This window comes from Mycteria americana, chromosome 10, assembly GCF_035582795.1.
Source record: "Mycteria americana isolate JAX WOST 10 ecotype Jacksonville Zoo and Gardens chromosome 10, USCA_MyAme_1.0, whole genome shotgun sequence".
NCBI lineage: Eukaryota > Metazoa > Chordata > Aves > Ciconiiformes > Ciconiidae > Mycteria > Mycteria americana.
This window is the reverse complement of record NC_134374.1, coordinates 18,524,328-18,543,162: the sequence shown is the minus strand read 5'-3', so window position 1 is coordinate 18,543,162 and position 18,835 is coordinate 18,524,328. Positions and strand designations below refer to the sequence as shown.

The following is an 18,835-nucleotide window of genomic DNA, read 5'->3' as shown; positions in this document are numbered from 1 at the left end:
TTTGCTTTGCAGTGGCCATGTACAAAGAGCCTTCTCTCCACGATCTCACAGAGTTCTCAAGATCTGGAAGTGGGACCCCAACAAAGAGCAGAAGTGTTTCAGGAGTGCTAAATGGGGGTAAATCCATGAGCCAAAATGAGTCAACGTAGCCAGGTTCAGGCAAGCCAAGTGCTCTCTAAACAGAACCTTACCTCTGGATGCAGTTGAATTCTTACTAGCGGTCTTTCATCCAAACGTTCAATTGCCCAGGACAAGCCACCGAACTTGCATAGGTCACTCGTTTATCAGCCATTAGATCTACTGGTTGTCAAAGGATATACCCCAATAATGTAGAATATGCTTGTGCATATCACAAGGCACTTGGATAGCCAGCAAACATAACTGCGGAATAAATCTCGGAGAAGAAATGTCCAGCTCTTTCTCTCTCTCTTTCTCTCTCTCTTTCTCTCTCTCTCCTATGCTTTGTGGAATACGAAACAAAAACATTTCACAGCATTCACTGCTGATAAGAATTTGCTTTCCAACTCAGAAAAAGACCACTTTTGCTCTTCAAAGGAAATTTTAATGCTTGTATGTTTTATAGGGGCAAACAAAAAACAAATATGTAAACTCTGTTGTTTCCTTGGCTTACCGTTTTATATCTAAGGCTTGATAAAAAATGTATCCTTTAATTTGGAATAGTGCAACTTTTTGATTTCTGAACTCCAATGGGTCTTTAAAGCTATGTCTTTAAAAAAATAATTAAAAAATTCAGGGTTGGAACTGAGAGTTGGTGTCTCAGGCTCAAGCAAACAGTGTTCTTGTGGTTTTAAACACAATGAAATATAAATTTTTATAGATTTGTAGTTTCTGGTAAAGTTCTTGTGCTAACCCCAGTCTGTAGGAATTGAGTTGTTTTGTTATCCCAAGTGGAAGTTAACGGAAAGGGATAAAATTATCCTCCAGTGTAGAATTTCTCTTAATTCCATTTTGTGTGTCATGTTAAACTATTGTTGTGGCTTCTTTTCTAAAGACAGAAACTGTGGAATTAAGGTGACTTAATTTTTTTATAAGAAACGTCTTATTTGTAAAAGTCCTTCTTTCACTGTAACGGGCACGTGAATATTGTGTAGGAGGAAGCGTTAGGACAGGTTACCCCTAAACAACATATACTTATACATGCTATTGGAAACAATTGTTTAAAAAATGTAGTTAGGTTTCCATTTAGGTCATCATGTCTGTTGCATGGGAGAAAGTTGGAATATTGGCATAGAGTTGCATGATGTGTAAGATTTTGTGCATTAATCATCGTTGGATTCTGTGCTCCAAAACTGACATAGTTCTGTACAGGCAGCTTTCTGCCTCGTACAAAAGAGTTGTTTATTATTTGTTGTATACACAACCATGCACTGAATAAACTATTTATATTAAGATGTACTTTTTAAAAAAGCTTGTTTGATTATATGATGTACATCCATGATTAATTTCAAGGGAAAGGGTTGGCAGTTAAATTATAAAGTTATAAAAGATATTGTAATTAATGTTCGAAATCTTTCTATGTAATGGGTTATTCCCCTGTAATGCCGTACACTATACAAATGAAAACGTGTTCTTTCTTTTGGATATTGTTAGAACTGGTCTTACACGCCCAGCCGAGATACTCAAAACATAGTGACGATTAAGTGCCACAAAGTCTTGGTAACGGCCCCTCTGCCGTGTGCTGCTGGAGCCCCGGAGAATTGCACTCCTCTGCTTTGAGCTTCTGCAGCTTCCCTGTGTCTGCCCCCCCTGTTAGACTTCCTTAGTGCGGCCACGTAGCGCTACCTCGCAGCACACCTCCCCGCAGCCCTCGGTGCAGCGGGTCCCAAAGACATCCGGTAAGTCAAGCCCTGCTTGTGCCAACGTGGCACCTTGAGGATGCTCGGAGCTTGCTGTGCATCGCTGCGGGTGCACCTTAGGAGCCAGCTTCATCTGGTCTCGAGGAAAAAGGCTCCTACGCCTCCTGCCTTTGTGCACATGCTCTGGAGAGAAAATGTCCCTCTCTCCTGCCGTTTCTCTCCAAAAAAATCAGTGAGAACTTTTTTGGTCTATAACGTCCAGGCAGCTCTGACAGGTGAGGTTCACTCATCAAGGTGTTTCGAGAAGTCCTAGGAGGAACAAGTTCTCACCACGGGTGGCTGAAGAACCAGTTCTGGAAGGGAATAATGGCAATGGAGGCAAAAAGCTACCTATAAATGTTATCCTGAAATTAACATCAGGTATTCTGCTGTCTGCTCTGTGTCCCTCCCACTTGACCAAGCTGGAATTAGACCTCAGACCAGGCTGGGACAATGGGGTTTTTTTTAAAAGGTTGGGGCTGAGAGAGGAGGGAAGGAGATCATGTTTCAGATCAAACCCCTTTTTTGTTGTTTTGTGGCAAATAATAGGCAAAGAGCTCTGGCTTGCTGAGCTCCCATATTGGAGCAGGGTGTTGCCCTCCCAAATACCACCATCTTGCTGGCCTTCAGAGGGCCTGGGGGTCCTCAGCTCACCTCTTTCCAAAGGGTGAAGAATGTGGGAGCACAACCAATGCCATAGAAATCCTTAAAAATTGAAGATGTGGCTGTGATTGCTCCAGAGGTTTTGATAACTCAGTGAGTCTGGAGCATCTGTTCCCTTCAACTAAGTGTGCTACGCCCTCGTGGATCGTTTCTCTTAACCCTCCCGAACCCAAACATCAGACTTACTGAGGTGCGTGTTCCAAAAAAGGAGTCCGAGTGCCTTAGGAACATAAAACCTGATTAAAAATAGGCATATTTGTGGCAAAGCTAGTTAGATGATACATTGTTCAATGCTGAGCATTTACTATCCCAAAGATAACTGGAGGTCTGCTGCTTTGCTTGATAGCTGCAATCTTCCTGTTATTCCCCATCCCCAGTACCTCCAACCTTGAAGGTCATCTACAGTGAAAGAAAAACGCTCATCTCACAAATTGTCCTTTCCGAGGTCTGTAGTCTGACCCATCTTTCGTATTGACGTTGCCATCAGTTGTGAGCGTTCACTGCCAAGTCCCTAGTTTCAAAGGTTTCTAATATACCACGCTAATAAAGGCCACTCTTGAATTGAGATGAGGAGAGAGATGTGGTGATAGATGAGCCATAAACAGCTGCTTCTGACAATTATGTTAAAGTTCTGACAAACCTGTTCCAACAATAGTTTTTCCTTCCGAGTATTGTGGACTGAAAGGGGAATACTCTTGATAGAGTCCTGATATAGTAGACAAAAGCTCATGTACACTATGGGCAAAGCAGGAGATTATGCCCAGGGTTTTACATGTAGTCTCTGAAGCCATACACTGAGATTTAATAAGGAGAAATAGACTTAAATGTGCCTTCGCAGACAGTGAAGTGAAGGTGATACTCTGACCCAGCCAGCAAAGTCCCTTGGGTAGACAAGAATGTGGCTTCAGCAGAGGACCAGATTTAGGAGCCAGACTCTAGAGTATTTACTTATCCTTCTGCACCCATAAATTATAAACAGATGACTCCTGGATAATACCTTCCTTTAAGAAATCTGCTAGATGTTGGAAAAATGTCCATGTTGGTGGCTGTCTATCAAAAGAAAACTTATGGCCACTGGTCAATCCACTTTGCTCTGCCGCATGTACAGTGGCAGAGTGCAGTAAGATGCACACCTGGAATACGGACAAAGCCCAGGGGCTGCTATGAAACCAAGCCCTGCACTGGCTGTGAGCCACTAACCATCTGCAGAAGGCTTGGTCTCAGGCCCTTCTGTTATTGCCAGTGTGATGGCTGATGCCTTTCATCTGCCATTTCTCTTGTCCCTGCCTCTCCACCGATGCTGCCCATGCTCTGTCAGCATACCACGGGCCTGGAGTTGGCTCAGGAGGTGCAAAACCAGCACAGCAGCTTTCTGATTCACCTGGGCTTCACTTGGCGAAGACCCGAGCCACCGCAGGGGCTGTGCAGAGACCTTATGAAAGACTGACAAATACTACCTGCCAACCCAAAAGAAAACAGGTCACCCATGAAATTGGGAGGAATACTGCTAGGAGCACACCTATTGTGAGGCAAAATTGCTGCCTTTTTTGTGATCCACCTGTCAGAGCTGCTTTCTCAGAGGTCTCTGCAGAGGACTTGGGCATTGCCTGCTTGGCCTGGGTTTGGGGTGAGGGAGAGTGGGAAGAGCTCTTCTCTGTATAGCAGAGATTTTTCTTTTTTTTCCTTTTCTTTTTCTTTTTCTTTTTCTTTTTCTTTTTCTTTTTCTTTTTCTTTTTCTTTTTCTTTTTCTTTTTCTTTTTCTTTTTCTTTTTCTTTTTCTTTTTCTTTTTCTTTTTTTCTTTTTCTTTTTCTTTTTTTCTTTTTCTTTTTCTTTCTTTTTCTTTTTTCTATTTACCTCATGCTACCTCATAGCATGGTTGTATCTCCGTAGCCACTTGCTCAGCCATGTTCATCGCTGGCACGATGGAAGACAATTCCCTACTTGGGGAAAATATCTCCAAGTTATCCTGGGGAAGAACGGTGCCCCTTCTGCAGCACCGTCTCGTGTTCCCCACCACTGGTTTCCAGCCCACGGGCCAGGTTCTCCAGTGAGATAAAGGCGGTGTAACGAGCTCAGGGATGCTGTGGTACGCCAGGCCTCTCCCCAGCTGAGCACCAGCACGAGAGCCAGGTCTGGCAGAGCGCTGCTGTGTCTTGAGTATCTCTGCGTGGAGACCAGAGCCAGCCCTAAGGGGTTTAAATGTCTCCCTGACAAATCCATGACCGGGACACTTTTGCAGGACAGAATCTGTACGTAACAACCTCCTATCTTCTAATAAATAATTCTCTCTAAAACAGACTCCCTCTTGTCTGGGCTCTGAATTTTTGGCATTTAAGGTGTTTAAGGGTTCTCCACTCCAGCACTGGTGCATTACACCATTAGCTTTCCTTGGCATATAGACCCTCCTGTGCTAACATTGTCCTTTTCCTATGTCTTCTTGAACCAGAGAGGGGCAACGTGAGTGGTCAAGACAAGACCATCACAGATGGATCCTTCAGTTGCTGTAGCCTCGCCATGGTCCACGGACACGGAAATTGTGATGCATTTTACCAGCTCAGGAAATGGCTACTCTAAATACTGGAGCTCAGTTTCCTACATGGTGTGAGACCAAGACAAAGACCACCATGGATTTGTCTGACTTTGGCTCCGCAAAAATGACATAAAAGAATGGTAGAAAGCCTATTTAAAATAATTTGGTTTCTTAGGAAAAAAAAGCTCTACCATGCAATTTACCCTGAATAACACCAGCTTTAGGCACTTTTTTTCAGCTTTTTTTGGGCGGCGAGATGTTCTTGACAACTTGAAATTCCCAATTCGGATCATGGGGTAAATTATTAAATTCTCTTCCCTGGCATAAGCGAGCAGAGCTGTGGGGCCCTGCTCTCTCCTGGCAGGTTGGCACTGAGGTTCATGCCTTTTGGAGAGCAGGGTCCTGAAACAAGCTGGGTTTGCTGGTGCATGATGGCTTTTATTGCTTATCGGCTCCAGTAGCAGAGCTTACCCTGCTTTGGGAACATGCCACGTCAGTTTGGGGGGCACTCAATCACCCTGCCCTTCTGCAGCTCCTCTCAGAGGGAAGTTTAAATATTAAAGGAAAACCCAAATTTGAAACACGTTTTACATTAATCAGAGAAATTGAAGTAATAAATTATTCCATCTCATCAGGAACTGGAAGACGGTTTATAGGGTCCCCTTCAAAGATCATTATTAATGATTTGGAAATTAAGATTCTTAAATACCACATATGGAAAATTACTTTCAAGCACCCGTAGGCCTAATTTTTTCCCTACATATGTTTGGCATTTCTCACCTAAATTCAACAACTAGAGGGGCAGGATGAATGCTTTCATCTCCCATGGGTTTCTCAGCATCGCACATGGTCTGTCACACTCCTTTTCTGAGCTTGTCCCCTTGCCAAGGACAGGGTTGCAGGTTCAGCGTCCACCAAGGGCCGTCGCATTTGTATATGGAGGAAGAGTTGTCCCTGTCCTGGCATTTGTAGTGCACAGAGCTGGTTGATTTGATGAGACGTTGATCAGGGCTGATCTGAGCTGTCGATGGCATATTTTGCGGGACACACAGCAGACTGGTAGTTCTCCTACACTCTGTCTTTGCACCTGCGTGGAGATGCCTCAGCTCAGAGGATGCTCCCAGGGGATCCTGCAGTGAATTCAGGGTCTTTGCAATGGAAAGAACTGCTCAGGCCCTGACGGCAAAATGCTGCTTGCTGTGGCTGAATGGCCGTGGCAGCAGCAGCGTTGGGAGGACCATGGCTGGCTCCTGTTAAAATTAATTCATTAGCGAATAGCCTGCAAAGCTCTGAAAAGTAATTTGTCATGATTCGTCACCCACACCTTAAAGAAAACTAAGGCACAAACAAAAGCTCTATCCAACTGGGGTGAGCAGATCATTCTTTTGCCCTTCCTTTGCATATTTATTTAATTAAATTATTGGACCCGGTTATAAAAAGCAGGGCCCTGCACTTGGCTCCTGCACTTGGCTCCATTGGCCAAACCTTTGCAGCAGGGAAGTTTCATATAGACAGGAACTCAGAGCTCTTTTAGTCTTTTCAAACAATACTATATCTATTTTGAAGAAAACCATAGTGAGGTCCGAGCCAAACTCACTGAAAATTGTCTTCTCTTTTTCCTACTGTGAGCTCAAGATCAGCCCTACAAACAAAACCTTAGGGAGACAAATCTGTGGAAGGAAAGGGTTTCAGACACCCTCTCAAGGGGAACCGGAAAAAGAAAAGGTAGAAAGGAGTTTAGTGGTGTACTAATGAATTAGTGTTGTACTCAGAAACCCTCCAAAGGACGCTTGGAGCATCCCTGGTGCTGCACGCATACGTGCTCCAGGGAGGGTTAATGGGAATAAAGCATCAGAAGGAAAATTACTCCTGTTCAGGGGTATTTCTGGTGACAGTGGCTTCTCTGCATGTTCCTCCAGGTCACTGTTTAGCTCTACCAAAGATGTTTTAGAGCAATAAAGTAGAAGTTTCACTTTGCTTACGATGAAAAGGACAAGCCCAATAAAGGGAGGTGAAGGAGGGGATGGAGCCTAAGGATCTGAGAGTGGGACGCATTCTCCATGAGAGGCAACAAAACCGCTGCCACTCCTTGAGTTTAGCAGGACTCACACCCTGACCCATGACCAGTACAGCAAAATAATTTGGCACAGTTCAGACTCCTCTGTCGTGGCTGTCTCAAGGCCTGATCTTAATCTTGGTTGCAGAATACACTGTGGACTCCAGTAAGTCTGGAGTCCCATGCTGATTTGAAGTACCTTTATCTAGAACACCAATTCACCCTATTGCTGAAAGACCTCAGACTTTACCTCATGCATAAGTATGTTACAGGGTTAATCTATGAAATATTTTTAGATAACAAAATTAACCAGTTCAAAACTTAATTAATCCTATTTCCTTCCCAAATGGTTTCCTTCAAATGGTACTTGAAATAGTTTTACTTTCCCCCATTGTCTGTCTAATGCACTGATGAACTTTTCCTTCTGAGCTTCTCCTTATTTTAATTGTTTGCTCATCCAACCATCCCTTCTGATAATTAAACTAGTTAATAATATAGAGTGATCTTTAAAAATTAAACTTCTGTCCTTGTTAAGCAAAAGCAGAACTCTTGTTGTTGTTTAAAGAGGTGTTTTTTTAACTTTCTTCATTTAAAAGAACAATTATTGCCTTTGGAAGTAGTGGCAACATTTGGGAGCCCACCTGCTACAGAGATGTTGGTGAAAATATTACTTTGCATTAAATAATACAAAGGTTTTGCATTAGATAATATAATGAGGTTTTCTAAGGAGTTTCAATCAGTGGATCTTATGATCACTTAATCAGGGTAGACTGAGCAAAACAAAGAGAAAGCGAAAGAAATCATAAACCAGTCAGGAATATGGATGCTGCTCTTACCAGCTAGTGTCCTCTTCTGCTTGGATGATCCCTAAGGCTCAACCTATGCATACATTCACCATCTCACCTTCTTGGTTACTAATGCTTGGTCCTGTTGTATCCTTTTCTGCAAATGTAATCAACATTCAAGATGCACAACGCGGAGCCCAGGCACTTGTCAGCCTCCCATGGCAGGTCCATGGCATCCCTGCTGTCATGCAAAGCCAGCGTCTCATGGGGGTTTCCCCACTGGAGGTCCCTTGCTGAGCGTCCTTCTCCTCCCCGGTGCGGCCCCTCACAACGTGCACGTTGCAGAACAGGGCACTGTACCCACCCTGGCTCCAGATGTGTACCACACATCTGGCTCCAGGAGAGCTTTGGCAGCTGCTCGCCCAGAGCCGAGCCGGCCCCCCGCACATCTCTCTGTGGCATGGTACTGAGCCAGCCCTAAATCATTTTCGTGTTCAGCAGAGACAAAGGCAGAATTCTTCCATCATGCTCCACATCAGACAGACAGCAGCCCGCTCGCAGTTTAAATTCTGCCAAGGAGGAAAATCTCTTCACACAAGCACATTGAAATGTATTACATAGACGCACACACAAACACGTATGAAAGATACATGCACACATATACACACACATATAAATACATACACATATACATTATATATATGTATTATAGATAGATAGACAGACAGATATGGATAGATAGATCTATGTATATACTGGAGCTCATGTTTGTCCTACAAGAGCTCCCTGGCAAACAGCCTGAACTGGTGAGAACGGGGTCGGCACTAGCAAGCTCAAGGAACACCTCGTGCTGCGAAGCGGGCTTAGAGCAGACAGCAATCCACCTTGCCAAGGCAGTAAACTGGAAAATGTTTAGGAGATGAAAACCCTGCTAGCCTTGTTCATGAAAGCACTTTCACAAGCCCCGTATTCCCCTTGGTACTGGCTGACCCACCTTGCACAGCGAGCAGGAAGGGACCGACGCTTCACTAGAAGTCTTTTACTTCTTCATCAAAGTCTGCTGTGGGAAAGGCTTTGATCAGTCAGGGTGAAGTGCAATGGTGAAGAATTGCTCAGCGATGGCATGAAGGAGGAAAGCAGACTCCAGTCCCTCGACCAACACAGCAACAGGGAGGGGAAGCAGCTGCTAAAACTTCACAAAAAGCTGCACAAAGATCTCAAGTCTTTGAAAACTGCCGTGGAAATGCAGAAGGGCTTAAGCAGCTGACAAAGATTACAGAGTCAGATGGAGCTTGCGTGGCAAGATGAGACGAGGGGGGGAAAAGGTTAATCGCCAGCAGGGTTAAAGGAAAATGAAAGTATATGTGCAAAAAAGTGCTGGGAAGAGAGAGTAGGCCTAGGAATAACCGCTGAGTGGGATGGTATTAATGATGACTCAAAAGTGGCAAAGAAGTTACTGAAAGTTGGGCTGCCTACAGATCTAGGCATTTGTCTTAGTACCCAAAGTCTTCATTAAGTACCAATAAAACTTCCAGCCATCTGGTTCTGAACCACCGAAGCCGATCTCTGCTCTGATTGCCCGGAGTGCAGGGTAAGTCACCTCCTCGCCCTCCTGGAAAATGGCTCCGAGAGGAAAAATCACTGTAGTTACAGAAAGGTCAACCAAAATGAATAAGCTCGTCAAGCCTGAGCGTACTGCATCATGGAACAAACAGGCTCAGGGCGAGTGGCTGAGCAGCAGTGGCTTTAACCAGTTTTATTTATCGTCCGAACCTTGGGCTTAAACCATGTTATTGCTCTGTAGCCAGAAGGAAACCATTGATTTGTAAGCCGAATTTGTAATCAGATGGTTCGTGTTAGTTCACATATGCAATGGATAACAGTGCTCTGCCAAATACCTCATCTGTGTCCAAGTGGAATTCAGGCTATCACTGTGACTTTATCAGTAGACTCAACTAAAAGTTTAGCAGCAAACATGTACATTCCCCTGTCCCATAAGTAGTCTTAGAACAAAAACATCCTAATCCAAATAGCTCAAGTATCACCTGCCCTTCTTAAAAGCGAATACCGTGCTATAAAATAAAGGCATGCATGCCTGAAAGTGTGTGAAAAAGAGAGCACGAGAAAAGAGCAAAAGAAAGACATTATAGGCATGAAAAACAATTGCACATAAATTACTTGAAAAGCCCTTTTTCCTATTAAAACAAAAAATTGGAAGCACCATGTGGAACACTCGAACTGCAGGTGACAGAGAACCATCTAGACCACGTGGCCCTGCCTTGCTGCACTGCATGTGCTAAGCGAGGATGAGGAAGATAAAGAGCCAAGGAAGTTTGTCCTGTTTTGGAAAACCTAATGAACAGATATAGAATAAGCATTTTCTCCTTGCTATATAATAATGTATCATGGGCTGAATGAGATTGCACAGCTCGGGAGCACCGAGGTTGGGTAACGGAGCTGATGGCCACAGTCTAGTCTGGCTCAACTGCCTGAGAAAGGGGTTTATTGGGCTGAGCATACCTGGGATTACACCTCACCCTGGGCAGAGAGACTTGTCTTTTGCCTGCATAAAACTAGCATCAAATGTAGTGTAGTAAAACACCACATTATACTGTTCCCAGCTCTCTCACTAATGTCAGAAAACGAACCAGCCGGTGACTTGATGAAGGAAAATGTCCGTGCCGTTCCTCACAGGTGTTAATGTACGCAGGCTTTTGGGGTAACCTTTAAGGTACTTTATGTATTCAGCACCAGCAGCCAAAGAGGACGGTAGTGTGAAATTCCCTGCAAGAACCCAGCCTTCAGCCTCGACGGCTGAGCACTTATTTGAACAGGACCTTGATTTGTTCTGATGAAGGCAGCTGTCAAACCACTCAGGGAGCCATGCTTCATAAGTAACCATGATATTTAAACCCCACGACCTTTTAAAAAGTGTAAGATCTGGCTTAAAGGGCAGCCTTCCTGAAATAAATGACTCTGAAACCTCTTAGGTCAGATTTTTTAAAAAAATCCATAATGGACAGACATCACATTATTTTACTATGAGAAGATTAATCACTAATATCTGGCAATTGCTTTGCAAGCTACATTTATTTATGATGTGTTTGTGCAGCACCATGCACGCCCTTATCTATTATCCAGATCCCAAGGAGTTACTTGGTGCAAATAAATCAATGCAATTTATCGATTAAATTATATAAATACTCCTGGAACTCGGACAAGTGAAAGTTTCTGCAGTCGTTCTCAGGTCTCTCATTTATGGGCTGGGAGCTGGCAAATTATAACCTGAAGAAAGCCAAGGCGGCTGGTGAGCCCAGCATGCACCCTGCAGCTGGGTTCCTGTGGCTGCCCGTGCTTTCCTGCGTGATACGAGTCCTCACTCGTGTTACTGGTGCATGCTGCAGCACAAGTGAGAGAAGGAGAGGGGTGATTTTTCTCCTCTTTTGACCAGGCTGCAGGACACGCACTCAGCACGCCAGACTCCTTTAGCGACGGGTGCGATGACCGGTAACAGGCTGCGGTCTGTGAGCTGGTGCCTGAACAGATACAGAGCGAACGGATGGCAAGAAAGCACCCACAAAGTCACATCCCTGTTTTCCTTCAGCCCCTTGCTTTAAAGCGCCCCATGTCGTCAGGCCTGTGCAAATCCTGGCCAAGAAGATGTTGCATGTGTCCTGCCATCCTCCTCCCTTCCCCTCTGTCTGGCTGCCGTGTCTTGTCTCGTGCCCTGGGCAGAGCTTGGGCAGGCTCCCTGGTCAGGCAGCAGCTGCCGGCTCCAGTCCTGCCCTCTCGGTGCCTGAAGACACAGCGGCAAAGACACGAGCCAACAAAGCCTACGTGCACGGAGAAACCGGCTCTCGAGCGTCTCAAGTTGAGCATCCCAAATTAATTGACATTCTTGACTGAATCTTTCTGTGTCTCTGTTCCTTATCTATAAAGCGATAATGTTTCTCCCCTGCCTTACTGGGCTTCACAGAGACAAATTAATTAATAGTTTGCATGTGAAATAAACAAACACGACTGGAGTAATGAGTGTCACAGAAAAAAACCCAAGCGGAAACAGTATTTCATCTTTACAGCAAGGCTGAGCAGTATGCAGTAAACAAGGGCTGGGGCCACACACTGAATGACGGGAAGAAAACAGATTTTTGAATTGCTGCCCACTGATTTGCATCAGGCAGTCTGCTCGGCGACTGAGGCAGGGCCCCCATGGAAAAAACAGCATTTGATCATATAATGAGCCATCGCTGGAAGCCCAGGAAAGGGGCTGCATTTCAGGATAAGACTTCTCCTACTCCTCGCACACTTGACTTTGCAGCCTGAACACTGTCACATAAACTTGTCTGTTAGCTTATATAATTTAACAGAAATTTAATAAAGTTTATGAAGCTTACCTGTACTATCGCGGCTGTGAGCAGGACTGGGTCCTTTGAAAGTGCATTTGTTAAATGTGCAATGGTTCAAATTATCCTGACAAATGCAAAACAAAGATCTTGCATAATTCACTGCATCTGGCAAAGATAAAATTTTACATGTCATAACAACACGTATCGAAAGAATTATGTAAAACTCACCCATAATTTAAAATGTCATTGGAATTGCTTCATAATTAGGGCAAGGTCTTTAAAAGGCTCCCTGTGGAAGCTGAAACCTCTGTGACAGAGACTCAGCTGAATGCACATAGGTAAAACAGAATCACAGAATCGTATAGGTTGGAAAAGACCTTTAAGATCATCGAGTCCAACCATAAACCTAACACTTACCAAGACCACCACTACACCATGTCCCTAAGCACCTCATCCAAACGTCCTTTAAATACCTCCAGGGATGGCGACTCAACCACTTCCCTGGGCAGCCTGTTCCAAGGCTTGATAACCCTCTCGGTGAAGAAAAACACAAAGTGTAAGAACTTGTACTTGCATTGTATGGTGGAATTGGAAGCGCCAATGGCATTAACACGGCCTCCGTGCCCAGCAGCACCAGGGGAGCGGGCGGTGGCCTCCACACCTTGCAGAGATGCTCTTGCTAAATACCTGGGCATGCCCTACAGATCGCGGGCTTCTTTTATAGGCAGAGGGCTGTCGAGTTTGGGCACTGCACACTGAAACTGCTGCTTAAAGACAAGCTTTGGATGCTCTGCAACTTCATGGGACATTGTGGTCCTTCCAGCCTGTCTCCCATGCCAGGCCAATGTGATGGGTCACGCTGGGGGTGGGGGAGAGACCACATGCTACAAAAACTGGTGGGACCTAGAAACGTCTTATCCTTCATTAACTTGTGTGTTCAGCAGAGTTTTGCAGGAACTGAAGAGGAGAAATGAAAAGCGGATGGCAGGGAACAACTTAGTGACATCGAACATCAAAGAGCAAAGAGAGAAGAGTTACTATTTAGACCTGTCAAGTCTCTGCCATACCCAAAGGAAGAGAGCAAGGGTGACCTACTTGCAGAATTAAGAATTCACCAGGAAAAGGGTTTTAGGATTCAGGAGGCAGTCCACCCTCTAAATCCACATTTCTGTTGTGAAAACCCAGCATTGGTTTACGACCAGGCTTGAAATGCTCCTTCGTTATTACAGCTAAAAACGCTTTCCTCCTGCCCTGATTTCTGGCATCTCTCCGGTTGCACCCGGTCTCTTCACGGTGTGTTGCAGATGGTGCTGAGCTGCGGCAAAAGGCTCTTGCACAAGCAGGGGCTCCGGCCCCAGAACAGCAGCTCACACGTGGCTCAATGCAGCTAATGCACCTTGCCCAGAAACTGGAGGGAAAAAAACCTGCTTTCCAAAGGACAGCGAGCAGTGGTATGTTGTATACACACTAAGAAATGGGGCTGAGATGTGGGGAGTTGGAGGGAAGGAATCAGGGATGGGGCTGTGTGAGTGGGGGGGTGGCTGGAGCTGCCAGGAGCTGCAGGGATGTGCCTGCCCCATTCTCCCTCCCAGCTACTTGAGCAGGGCTTGGCAACAATGGGTGAAAAGACACAAGCCTTAAATTTGCAGGTGCAAAATTCCAATTTAATCTTGCAGGTGCAAAATTTAAACTTGCGGAGCAAAAATTTTTGCTCTGCTCGTGTGGGTGGGTTTCTGTCCTCCCCAGTGGGTCTCTCCTTCCACATCATACCTGCAAAACGCAACGTCCTTGCAGGAGCATCCCAGCTGCCGAGCGGCGGCTCCGCAGTGGGTATGCGGGAGCAGCCAGCAGTAAGCCTTTGAGGGATCTGTCCAAGCACAGCTCCGAACTCTGGGCTGATATTACAACTTTCTTTCATTATATTTCTTCCTCTGTGTGCAAAGGAACAAGGGAATATTCATCTGCCTATGAAGACGGCCTGACCCGAGCACTTGTCTGGGGTGAACAAAGGACGAATTGCTCAGCCCACAGCCCCGTTTTCTCCCTCCCCTCTCGGGAGAGCGTAGATTTGCAGGAACCAGCTTTCTCTGGGCTGGAGAACAAAGCGAGGCCGCGTTGCTGATAGCATCAAACCCAGAGGGACTTCTGCAGAAAAAGCAAGCTTGAAGCAGGAGGAGGGAACAAAAGGGGAACGTTTCACTGCGGAGGGGCATCGGGACTAACCACGGAGAGCTGCCCGGAGAGATAAAGGACTGCCCCGGTGATGCCGAGGAAGGGGCATCCCAGCTACCAAAGAGGCTTTGGAAAGATTCCTCAGGCGTGGTGCATGGGGTGGAGAGGAGGGGAAGAATGTTTAACTGATCTGTCTGGCCACGCACATTTGTGCTCTAGGAACTAAAGAGACACCGAGTCTGGAGCTCTTTTTTCCCAATTTGAATCTTTCTGCTTCAGCTGTTAGGTCAACTTAACCTGAAGAAGTGGGTTGTACCCTGGTGTTGGAAAGGGAAGAGAAGGCATAAGGGGGGGTCAGGGGGAAGGTTGCGTTTAAAGAACTGGAAGTCTAGAGCTGGTAGCGTCTCTCTCAGAGCTCAACAACTGTAACTTCAGGGCTCTGCTCTCAGATGCAGATGTTGGAAACATCTGTGCATCACAGGCTGCCCAGAAACCTGAGCAGGGGAAATTTCCAGATATTGCTCAGTTTCCCAGAGCTTGCCAAGGCCAGGAGCCAAACACACCAGCCTAACGACAACCTGCTAAGCTTGATTTCTGGCGGCTGCCGGTCCTGCTGCGTTCACTGCTCTCCTGCAGCCTCATCCCATTTCCTGGATCCCCCCTCCCCAAATCTATGGCACTGGATAAAAAAAACCATGAAAACCAGAAGCACGAAAGTAGCAGCTAAAACTCTAGCTCTCAAGACAGAGGAGAAAAGCTGAATAAAACAGTAGTAAATACATTGCAAAACCCAAGTAGATCCTAATTTTCTTATTGTTAAGCTTCTGACTTTCAAGTTTATTTGGCTGACCTTGTGGTTTGGGATTTATAAACCTAAGTATATTAGCATCTTGATTTATGCTAACAGAGGACCAAGTTTATTGCACCACTGCATTTGGCCATGGAAAGCCATCCTCTAACCTCAGGTGCCATGGGCATCACAATTAAAAATAAACAAATGCCCATTACCAGCCCCAGAGCTCACAGCTGGGCAGAGCTGAGCTCCACTGCAAACGATGCAAACAGAGGAGACGAGGGAGCAGGGGCAGAGGCCTCATCCATGTTCCCGTGAATATTTATGGAAAGGTGGGAGGTGAGTAAATCCAATGGAAATCAATAGGGGTTTTCTCCATCAGCTTCAGCAACCTTTGTAGCTATGGGGTTCCCTGCGGATTCACCCTCCCGCAGGTCTGCCGGCCTCTGCGGGGCTTGGGACCCACATCGCTCCAGGCAGCACTGCCTCCCCTTCTTCCCTGGGCCACCAGATAAAAGCCTCTCCCACTCCTTTCCTACAGTCTCTGGGGACCACCTGTGCCAGCTGTCACTAGCCATGTCCTGGAGACACTGGGAAAGCAGATTTTATGTATTTCATGTGGAACTGCTGAAGTCTGTATTCCCTTTGTTCCCGTGCTGTAGCTCAAGGCGCGATGCGTGCACGGAGGACCGGGCTGGGTGAGTCAGCTTCGAGCGTGGGGATGGCGGTTTCCCCAGCAACGGGAGATGGGAGAAGAAGAAAAAAACCCTTCGGAAGAGCTTTTTCCCTGTAAACACGTTCGCTCTCTTCTCAGCAGCCTGCATGCAAACCTGCACACGCACACACACTCCTGCCGCTGTGGAAGAAAGGCTTGATTTGATTATCTGTTCATTGTTTTGCTTAAGTTTTTTATTATGTTTTGAAGGTGAAATGCAAAGCAGGAATCGGCATGATCAAAACCGAGCAATCTGAGACCTCCACATATGTCCTTTAAGCAGGGAAACTTAGAGATGTTGCAATTATTTTTCAATCAAAGGGTAACTATTAGCAATTCCTTATAAACACATCCACGACACTACAAAGCTGAATTTAATCACAGGTCCTGATGCTGGGCGGTAGCAGAGTGGTGAGTTATACAAAAGGCAGCAAGGAGAAACATAAGGAGGAGAATTATCAGATATCTAATGAATTTTGTATTTGGGAAACCTCCCTCTCTAGCCTCAAGGGCTTAGCGACCTATCTCTGTCTGTTCCAGAAGACTCAGAAATGCTGGTGGAGATTGCCTTGTTTTCCTCCTTCTGCTCTTCTCTCCTGCCCCAGGAGGAAAACCGCATCTGAAACTCCTTTCTGTCTGCATTAGAATCGACATCCCTCGGTTATCCTCACTGCATCTAAAAATAGCACAGGGAAATCCGCCTGAGATCAAAGCGATTCATTTACAAAGCGCCGCGCGAGGACGGAGCCCCGCGATTCTCATTCCCATCACATCCGCGCTAGTCGGACGGCAGGAATCGCGCCAGCGCTTTGAGAACGCGGGGATGGCTCCCTGCCTCTCCCCGCGTAAACAACCCCGCCTCACCCCGCAGGCTCCGAGGAAAAACAAGTGGGAGGAAAATGATTCGGTCGGTGCATGGGGGCTGGTGGGGACAAGGAGAAAAGGCTTTTCTCTGCACATGTCGCAGAGGATGGTCCCCTCCGGGCTGGGCTTCAGCAGCCCTGTGCAAGGTGGAACAGGAGTGAAAAGACCAGAAAAAGAGGTGCAGCCTCAGCACCCAGAGAAAGGACCACCTCCAAACACGCCAAGGCAGCCAAGAACGGCGAGCGCGTGGAACGAGACGTAACGGGTGAGCCCGCTCCCGCTCCCGCGGCCAGCCCGCCCCGGGAGGTGGGGCAGGACCCCTCCACGCTGCAGGAGGCTGCTGCAAAGCTTTCCTCTGACATCTTCATGCAAACCCCCAGTCTGAAGGCTTAATTATGGTTGCTGATTAATTGCGCAGCACATAAGCAATGGAGTTGCAGTATTATGTCTTTGGGATAGCTGACTTTGTGCTTTTTAATGCAAATCTCAGGATGGTTTGGCAATTCACCCAATAGATCCTGATACTGTGATATGCCCCAGGAAAATTTCTGCTTTTTCCTTCTTTTGCATAAAAAGGTTTATTATCAATAAAGTTCTGAAGAAAAAAAGCATTAATTATGGTTAAGAGAGCCACTTTTAGAGGCTCAGAAACTAGAAGACAAAGTAGAACAGCGGCTCACATGAAAAAGTAAAGGCATTGTTTTTAGCCAGTTCCATGATTTCTGAACACGCAGGGGTAGCATTACCTGAAGGTCTGTAGTGCCCACAAAGCGCGTTGCAGGGCTTTCATCCACCCAGGGCTTCTGTTTCTGAGGAATGGCAGAGACGGCTTCACGTGGCTCTGGCCCAGGGCACGCGGCGCGGTGGCGTGGTTGCCCTCCCTCCTGACGTGCTGCCCGGGCTCGCAGGTGTTGGCAGCACCGCTGTCCTCTGGCAAGGACCTCCTCTTGGTTAATGGCAGGCAAGGCTTGGAGCTTCAGGAGCAGCATCTTGCCAAGACACAGTCACCAACAGTCGGATTTCGGGGAGCTGGACTGGACATGCATTAAGATAGAGAGTCTTTGTCATTAATTATTGCTATGGTTTATATTGATCTTTGACCGTCAAATATAATTATTGGGATAATGAATAGTTCATCATAAAGCTGAAATAAAAATTACCTGAGGTTTTCCAGTTTTGCCAACAACATCTTTCAGCCGGGCAAAATATTCAGTGAATAGTTTGTTTCTCAACTATAGCTCCTTTTTTTTTTGCTTAGTGAATTATGTCCTGAAACTCCACTATTCATAAATACAAGAAGGCACTTCCCAGTTTACATCAATGTAGTGCGGCCAAAAACTATCTTTGCAAATCCTTCAGATATCGATCCTGGTGTTTGCTGAGTCCAGGAAGCTGCCGCGTGTGCCAGCCAGCCCCTCAGCTGGACCGCACTGCAGAGGCCGTGCTCCTCGGCTGGGCGGCCTGAGCCCACCAAGGGTTTCGAGATGACCAAGCAGGCACTTCTCAGACATACCCGTTGATCTGGGTGTCTCCCCCATATCCCCATCCACATGTTCTCCCCCGCCTAACGACCCTGAGAACTGTGTTTTATTGGCGTTGTTTGAACACCTCACGCACCCTTTCGTGGGGAGTGGAAAGACAAATATTCACAAGAGTGCTTTTGCAGTATTCTCTCAAGCAATTGCAAAGCACTGCTCCCTAACACACGCTCAAAAAACCAAAATCTTAAAAAAAAAAATTGCAGCATAAAAACCATCACCGTCCCAGTTTTCATTTCTTTTGAGATGCTTGAGGGGCACAATGTTTTGTTGGGGAAACTGCTACTCATCAGAAGAATATTACAGTGCGATGGCAAGGCCATCGCAATGCTGAGCACCCGGTGCAGTGTTTTTAGAGACATTAACCTACATTATTATTTACGTGCCAGAATCTCATCATAGAGAAAGAATTTACAACAGACTGACCAGGGTGCAGGTCTGAGCTGCTGATTGCAAATGCTAATCCTCCCCTGTGTGAAGCAAAGCTGTAGCCATAGCAAAGGGATTTGGGGGGGA

General features: G+C 46.1%; 1 protein-coding gene across 2 annotated transcripts in view; it reads left to right on the top strand.

Moving 5' to 3' along the window:
- FGF13 (fibroblast growth factor 13) overlaps positions 1-1,405 on the top strand; it is a 261,024-nt gene extending 259,619 nt beyond the window's left edge. For both annotated transcript variants that reach the window (XM_075512973.1, XM_075512974.1), the window contains one exon: positions 13-1,405. In XM_075512973.1, coding sequence (XP_075369088.1) covers positions 13-149 — 137 coding nt within the window. In that variant the 3' untranslated portion in view covers positions 150-1,405. The remainder of the gene's footprint in view (positions 1-12) is intronic.
- Positions 1,406-18,835: the final 17,430 nt, after the last annotated feature.